The 8,276-nt window shown below is 39.9% G+C and overlaps 1 protein-coding gene across 1 annotated transcript; it reads left to right on the forward strand.

Moving 5' to 3' along the window:
• Nucleotides 1-535: 535 nt before the first annotated feature.
• Nucleotides 536-1,489, forward strand: LOC124247621 (olfactory receptor 1P1-like). Its single transcript, XM_046677082.1, has one exon. It carries the CDS (start codon nt 536-538, stop codon nt 1,487-1,489), a length of 954 nt encoding a protein of 317 aa, XP_046533038.1.
• The last annotated feature ends 6,787 nt before the right edge of the window (nt 1,490-8,276 follow it).

An 8,276-nucleotide genomic window follows, 5' to 3' on the forward strand; every position in this document is an offset into this window, starting at 1 on the left:
GGTCTGAGTTATTTGAAGGCAGCCGAATAAGTGAAGAACCCTGAATCAAAATTTTATAGGATTTTAATATAGGCAGTTATGTCTATTGCATTAGATTGAAAATTCTCTGAGGTTAAGATTATCTTTGTCTTATTTACCTAACATTCTACCAGGTCCGGAGTTGGCACTTAGTATCTGTGGAATGAATGAATGGGAGTGAATGAAGAAAGCTCTTGACTCCTTTGAGAGTACAGCTGAAGAAAATGAAATTATAACTAAAGACATTTGGGACAGAAAGGAGTGTAGAGAAATAAACCAAGAAATCTATTTTAATTCTTAAATTATGTCTCCCACACTTCCTAGCACATTGTATTTAGTAGGTTTCAAAAAAGATATACAGTGCATATAGTGTGTTATCAATACCACACATTAAGGGCATTCTTTCTTCTTCTCTAGAGTTCAAAGAATGGCACATTCATCAATCATCTAGAGTGAATTATGTTTAGAGAGTTCTAATGGATCTCATTTGAGGTCTCTTTCTCTGACTTCTGGGCTCATGGCAGCAGAGAACCAGACCAGCATCTTTGAGTTCCTCCTCTGGGGCCTCTCAGAGCAGCCAGAGCAGCGGCACATCCTCTTCCACTTGTTCCTGTGGATGTACGTGGTCACTGTGGCTGGGAACCTGCTCATCGTCCTGGCCATTGGCACTGACGCACGCCTTCACACGCCCATGTACTTCTTCCTCGCCAGCCTGTCCTGTGCAGACATCCTTTTCACCTCCACCACTGTGCCCAAGGCCCTGGTGAACATCCAGACCCAGAGCAAGTTAATTTCTTATGCAGGATGCCTGGCTCAGCTCTACTTCTTCTTGACTTTTGGGGACATGGACATCTTTCTCCTGGCCACAATGGCCTATGATCGCTATGTGGCCATCTGCCACCCTCTCCACTACACAATGGTCATGAGCTTCCGGTGCTGCATCCTCCTGGTTACTGCCTGCTGGACCCTTACGAATCTTGTTGCCATGACCCACACCTTCCTCATATTCCAACTTTCCTTTTGCTCTAAGAAGATTATTCCTGACTTCTTCTGTGATCTAGGACCCCTGATGAAGGTGTCTTGCTCTGACACTTGGGTCAATGAGTTTGTGCTCCTCCTCTTGGGGGGAGCAGTTATTTTAATCCCCTTTATGCTCATCCTGGTCTCTTACATTCGCATTGTTTCAGCTATCCTCAGGGTCCCCTCTGCCCAGGGAAGGTGCAAGGCCTTCTCTACCTGTGGGTCCCACCTTACTGTTGTTTCCCTGTTCTTTGGGACGGTGATCAGGGCTTATCTGTGCCCCTCGTCCTCTTCCTCCAGCTCAGCAGAAGAGGATACAGCAGCTGCTGTCATGTACACAGTGGTCACCTCCCTGCTGAATCCCTTCATTTACAGCCTGCGGAACAAGGACATGAAGGATGCCCTGGGGAGACTTCTCAGAGGCAAAGTCTCCTTCTCACAGGGCCAGTGACTTCTGCAGAGAAACTTCACATGTCCTCCATCCCCTCCAGTGAGGAACTTCACAGAAATTTCTACCTCGAGTGTCTCATTTCTGAATCGCACATGTGCCTCATCACCACTCCCCTCTTTGAATCTCCACCACAAGTTTGATATTGTTGAGGAAAATCAAGGTTTCACATCATGTTTTAAAGCTAATCTATTGACAATTGCTTATTTACTCATTTATTTTACTTGTAAATTAACTTTTCACAAGAAGGAATGTCTTTTGCAATGTTCATAATTTTAAAATTCTGTGCAGCCTTTTATGCTAGTTTATCAAAACTTGATCAGTGAGGGCATGGAAAGTGGGTTAACGATCAAAATATTAGCAAGTAAGGTCAACACTGAGTGGCAGAGTTTATAACTTTAAGTGAATAAGTATGTTTTTTTCCTACAAAAATAAGCAATTATACAAATACTTATTGCCTCAAGGGTATGAATCAAAAATCTGTGCAACCATTAAAATAAAGCTGTCAACCATACATGAATGATCTATGTTATTTTCAGTAAACAGATTATGAACACTTTATAATGAGAAGATAAAATAAATAAATTTAAGGTAAATATTGTGGTAAGTAGTGAGGTTCCATTCTCTACCCTTCTTCCTTATCTGCTTATATCATGGCTGATTATGAAGGCTAATTTTTGCATTTGCAGTAAAGGAATCTCAAGTTCCCTTCTGTCGAAACTTATGGTCTCTAGCCTCGATCAAGACTGAATCAGTTGGGATAATGGGGGCTTGTGATTTTTATTTCTACAGTGCAAAATACACAGTTCCATACTTACTGAGAGTGAATGCAAAATCATTGTCTAAAGTTGAGGCCATGGAACAAACTCATTACAGAGCTTCATGAAGAAAGAGTCCTGGACTGGTGCCCAGGAGTACCAGATCTTAACCTATGTGCCTCCACTTATTTTTTATGAGTCTAGTCTTCCTCTCTGTGAAATGGAACTATTGATATTCATTCTGCCTACCTAACAGATTTTGTGGGGAAAATGCCTATATTTTGGCTGTTATAAGAGGGAAACTCCAAATAATTGCAGCTTCAAAAAGCTAGATATTTATTTCTCTCTCATGTACAGGTTAAATAGTCCAGGTCTGATATGTTGGCTACACAATCATCCAAGACTCAAGCTACTTCTCTCTTGGTTTTCTGCCAACCTCAAAGAATGGTTCCACATCATGGTCCAAGACGGCTGTTAAAATTCGGCCAGTAAATTTTCATTTCAACCAATAGGAAGGGGGAAAGCATCTATCAGAGGACACAAATTTTCCCACTAAGGGCAAAGCCTGGGAGAAGTGGCATGGATCTCTTTCATTTATATCCTATTGGCCAGAAGTTGGTCACTTGCCCTAACCCAGCTGCAATTGAGCCTGGGAAATGTATCCTTTATAGTTGATACCCACATGCTCAGCTAGTATTGTGTTAATATGGAAGAAGCAAAAACCATGTATTAGGGGAAAACCAGCCATCTCTGCTACAATGGGGTGCCATGATGGCAGTTAAAACCCTGCTAGCATGAAGAGCTGTTGAAAACAGGTGAGCTCATGGGCACTCGGTCACTCTCTGAATCCTCAAGTCTGTTGGAATACGAGCCAAGGAGATGTCTTCTTCCTAGCGATCATAGAAGTTGCCCAGTAGAGTGGCAATAAATGTCATCAGTGGCTGATGATAATTGTGTGGTGCCTGAGATATTCTTCTTTGAGGATCATCTTGTCCCTGTCACCTCTACCAGGTGAGTACCTAGAGGGATAGAAGCTATAGCCTGACCTTTGGCTCTTCCAAATACCTATTACCAAACAGGGTAGCAATATCCCTCGGGAACATGAGTTCACATGTCAAATTAACCTGACACCTGAGATTACAACCAGAATTAAAATAAATGAACAACCCATATCACTTTAATCTAAATTATTGGAAAAGCCTTAGAATTTAAAATAAGACTGATGAATATTCTCAAGGATATTTGGGAAGATATTAAGAATATGAAGCATAAAAAGAACAAAGTGGAAACAGTTATGAAAACATAATAGTTGAAGTAAATAATTCAATAGATGAGATGAATAGCAGGATGGATACAGGTAAAGAATGAATTAGTGAACCAGAATATCAAATATTCTGTCCCCCATCCCCACCCCAACAAGAGGCAGTCCTGACTGAAGCAGAAGAGGCAGAAATTCCTTCTGGAGAGAAAAAAGCCATGCTTGCTAGTTGTGGAGCTTCACAGCTGGCCAGCCAGGGGCCACCCTAAGGTATGCAGCCCTTCCTGGAGAAGTGTGGATCTGAGAGGGGGCCCGTTACCACTATAAGCATCCTTCAGACTCAGCACAACTGAGATGAGTGTCATACTATCTGGCTCTGCTGGCTATTAACTGCAATGGGGAATGTCCCCTGAAAAGCTATCGACATAAGCAGAATGAAGCATGCTCTTAAAGGGCCCACACACAAATTCACCCATCTCAGACAGCAACATAAAATGACCATAAAGAAAGGTGCACAGTCCTTTGGTTAAAAGAGACTCACCTGGTAGGCTCTGGGTGCATCTTCATGAGAGGTGAAACCTCTCTGGAGACTGAGACATTGGTGGCAGCCGTTGTTGTGACCTAGTATAGGCATGTTGACACAGATGCTGACAGACACCATTGGAGTTATTCTTCTGGCCTGTTAGCCCAGGGGTCTGCCACACCCACTAGAGTGCAAATTTAATCTAGTTCAGCCATGCCAGGAAGCCCACCCTAGGGACTGGCCCCACCAAACAGCAAGCCCTCAGGCAACTATTAAGCCTGCATAGACTGGGTGCTTGGATCCTCTAGAGGCAGGTGAGTGGGTCCACTTCTGTGGGGCAGGGCCTGTGTGAGGACCAGGTGAACTTTGGGAGGTGTTTGTGGAGAGGTGGGGGCCTCTGCAGTGGGGCAACAGGGTATGCTCCAGGGGATTTGGAAGTGTGCACAGGCCAGGACTATGTTGACTGGTGTGTGTGGACCTATGGTGGGTGGGACTTATCAGTGGCAGAAGACCTGTGCTTTAAACAGTCACAAAGGGGATCAGCCCCAACTTCCAAAGCCTGAAACAATTGAGTGCTCCCATGCCTGGGGCCAGCCCCAATCACCTGCAATCCTAAGAGAGCTGACAATAACCTTGCAGGCATGAGGCCTACAGTAACTGTAAGCCCCTGAGCCTAGCAACCAGCTACACTGGGTGCCTACTCATTTAACAGGAAAACCGCAATAGGATCATGCTATTAGACCTTGAAGCCAAGGGTGCTTGGGCTTTTCAAACCTGATGTACAAACAAGTGGCCAGGGAGGGACATCTGGACTCCCTGGGTACCTGCAGTGAAAGCAACCCTGCTGCAGCAGAAGGACACAAGTAGCCCACACAGGGGTCACTCCTGGAACATTTGGACTGATGACAAGAGGGAAACACACTGTTGGGCTTCAAAAGGCGTCTCTAACATAAGGCCACTTCTCCAAGATCAGGAGCCGTAGCTGACTCACCTGATACATAGATACAAAGACAGAGAAAAAAGGCACAATGAGCAGGCAGAGGAACATGTTCCAAGCAAGGGAACAGGACAACCCCCCCCCCCAAAAAGAACTAAATGAAACAGGAATAAGAAACCTACCTGACAAAGAGTTCAAACAAAAACTCATAAGGATGCTCACAGATATTGGGAGAAGACTGGATGAACACAGTGAGAATGTCAACAAAGAATTAGAAAATATAATAAAGAATCAATCAGAAATGAAGAATACAATAATGAAAATGAAAAATTCATTAGAAAGATTCAATAGCAGAGTAGATGATGCAGAGAACAGACCAGAGAGCTGGATGAAAGACTGGAGGAAATCATCCAAGCTGAACAGATAAAAGAAAAAAGAACTTAAAAGAATGAGAACAGTCTAAGGGAATGCTAGGACAATATCAAGTGCATCAACATTTGTATATAGGTGTCCCAGAAGGAGAAGAAAGAGACTAAGGGGCAGAGAATCTATTTGAAAAAATAGTAGCTGAAAACTTTCCTAACCTAAGGAAGGAAACAGACATCCAAGAACAGGAAGCACAGAGAGCACCAAACAAGAAAAACCCAAAGAAGTCCACACCAAGACACATTATAATTAAAATGTTCAAAATTAAAATAAAGAGAGAATCCTAAAAGCTGCAAGAGACATACAAAGGAAAGTCCATAAGGCTATTGAGGGACTTCTCAGATGAATCCCAACAGGCTAGAAAAGAGTGGCATGACTTATTTAAAGTGCTGAAAGGAAAAAAGCTACAGCCAAGAATACTCTATCCAGCAAGGTTATCATTCAGAATGGAAGCAGAGATAAAGAGTTTCCCAGACAAGCAAAAATTAAAGGAGTTTATCACCAGGAAACCAATTCTACAAGAAATGCTGAAGGGACTTATTTAAGTGGGAAAGAGAAGACAACAAATAGGGATAATAAAATTATGAAAAAAAACCCAGGCAATAAAATCACTAGTAAAGGCAAAAATACAGTAAAGGTAGCAGATAAACCATCTATGAAGATAATATGAAGATTAAAAGAGGAAAGTACTAAAATTACCTATTTCAATGATAAGAGAATAATGGACAGACACACACAAAACAAGAGATTAGATATGATTTCAAAAACATAAAATGTGTGAGGAGAGGAGTAAAAGAATAGAGCTTTTAGAAAAGGTCAAACTAAAGAGACTATCAACTCAATATAGACTGCTATATATGTAGAATATTATATATGAAACTCATGGTAATCACAAACCAGAAACCTCTAATAAATAAACAAATAAGTAAGAGGAAAGAAATGAAACATATTGCTAAATAAAGCCAACAAACCCCAAGGGAAGAGAACAAGAGAAGAAGAAATGGACAGAGAAGAACTACTAAAACACTCAGAAAAAAAGTGACAAAGTGGCAATAAGTAGCTACTTTAAATGTCAATGAACTAAATGCTCCAATCAAAAGGCATAGGGTGGCCAAAAGGATTTTTTAAAAGACCCATATATATGCTGCATACTAGAGGCACATTTCAGACCTAAAGACACTCACAAACTGAAAGTGAAAGGATGGAAAAAGATATTCCATGCAAATGTCAAAGAAAAGAAAGCTGGGGTAGCAATACTTATATCAGACAAAATAGACTTTAAAACAAAAATTGTAACAAGAGACAAAGAAAGGAATTACATAATGATAAAGGGAACAATCCAACAAAAGGATATAATACTTGTAAATATCTATGCACTTAACAGTTGAGCACCTAAATATATAAAGCAATTATTAACAGACATAAAAGGAGAAATAGCAACACAATAATAGTAGGGGAATTTAACACTCCTTTTACACCAATAGATAGATCATCCAAGCAGAACAACAACAAGGAAACATTGGCCTTAAACGACACATTAGATCAGATGGACTTAGTAAATATATATAGAACATTCCATCCAAAAACCACAGAACACACATTCTTTTCAAATGCACATGGAACATTCTGCAGGATTGATCATATATTAGGCCACAAAACAAGTCTCAATAAATTTAAGGAGATCAAAATAATACCAAGCATCTTTTCTGACCACAAAGAATGAAACCAGAAATCAACTACAGCAAGAAAATCAGAAAAGCCACAAAAATGTGGAGATTAAACAAAGTTCCACTTGAACAACGAATGAGTCAATGAAGAAATAAAAGGAGAAATCAAAAAGTACCTAGAGACAAGTGAAAATGAAAATATGAATGCCAAAATCTATGAGATACAGCTAAAGCAGTTCTAAGAGGGAAGTTTATAGCACTTCAGCTCTACTTCAACAAACAAGAAAAATCCCAAATAAAAATCTAACAGTGCATATAAACGAATTGGAGAAAGAATAATAAACAAAGCCCCAAATCAGTAGAAAGAGGGAAATAATAAATGTCAGAGATAAAGGAAATAGAGACTAAAAAAAAAATAGAAAAAATCAATGAAACCAAGAGCTGGCTCATTGAAAAGATAAACAAAATTGACAAACCTTTAGCTAGACTCACCAAGAGAAAAAGAGAGAAGGCTCACATAAATAAAATCAGAATTGAAACAGGAGAAATTACAATAGACATCTCAGAAATACAAAAGATTATAAGAGAATACTATGAAAAGCTACACTCCAACAAACTGGGTAATCTAGAAGAAACAGATAAATTCTTAGAAACATACAACCTTCCCAAACTGAATCAAGAAGAAGCAGAGAATTTGAATAGACCAATCACCAGATCAAATCAGTAATCAAAAACTTCACAAAAATACAAGTCCAGGACCAGATGGCTTCCCTGATGAATTCTACTAAACATTCAAAGAAGACTTAATACCTATCCTTCACAAACTCTTCCAAAAATTTAAGAGGAGGGGAAGCTTCCTAACTCATTCTACAAAGCCAAACTTACCCTGATACTAAAACCAGACAAGGACAACACAAAAAAAGATTATTACAGGCAAATATCACTGATGAACATCAATATAAAAATCCTCAACAAAATACTAGCAAATCAAATACAACAATACATTAAAAAGAAAATACACCATGATCAAATGGGATTTATTCCAGGGATGCAGGGATGATTCAATATCTACAAACCAATCAACATGATACACCACATTAACCAAATGAAGGATAAAAATCACATGATCATCTCAATAGATGCAGAGAAAGCATTTGACAAGATACAGTATCCATTTATGATAAGGAAAAAACCCTCTAAATGAAATGGCTATAGAGGAAA

Source organism: Equus quagga, chromosome 11 (assembly GCF_021613505.1).
Source record: "Equus quagga isolate Etosha38 chromosome 11, UCLA_HA_Equagga_1.0, whole genome shotgun sequence".
Taxonomy (NCBI): Eukaryota; Metazoa; Chordata; class Mammalia; order Perissodactyla; family Equidae; genus Equus; species Equus quagga.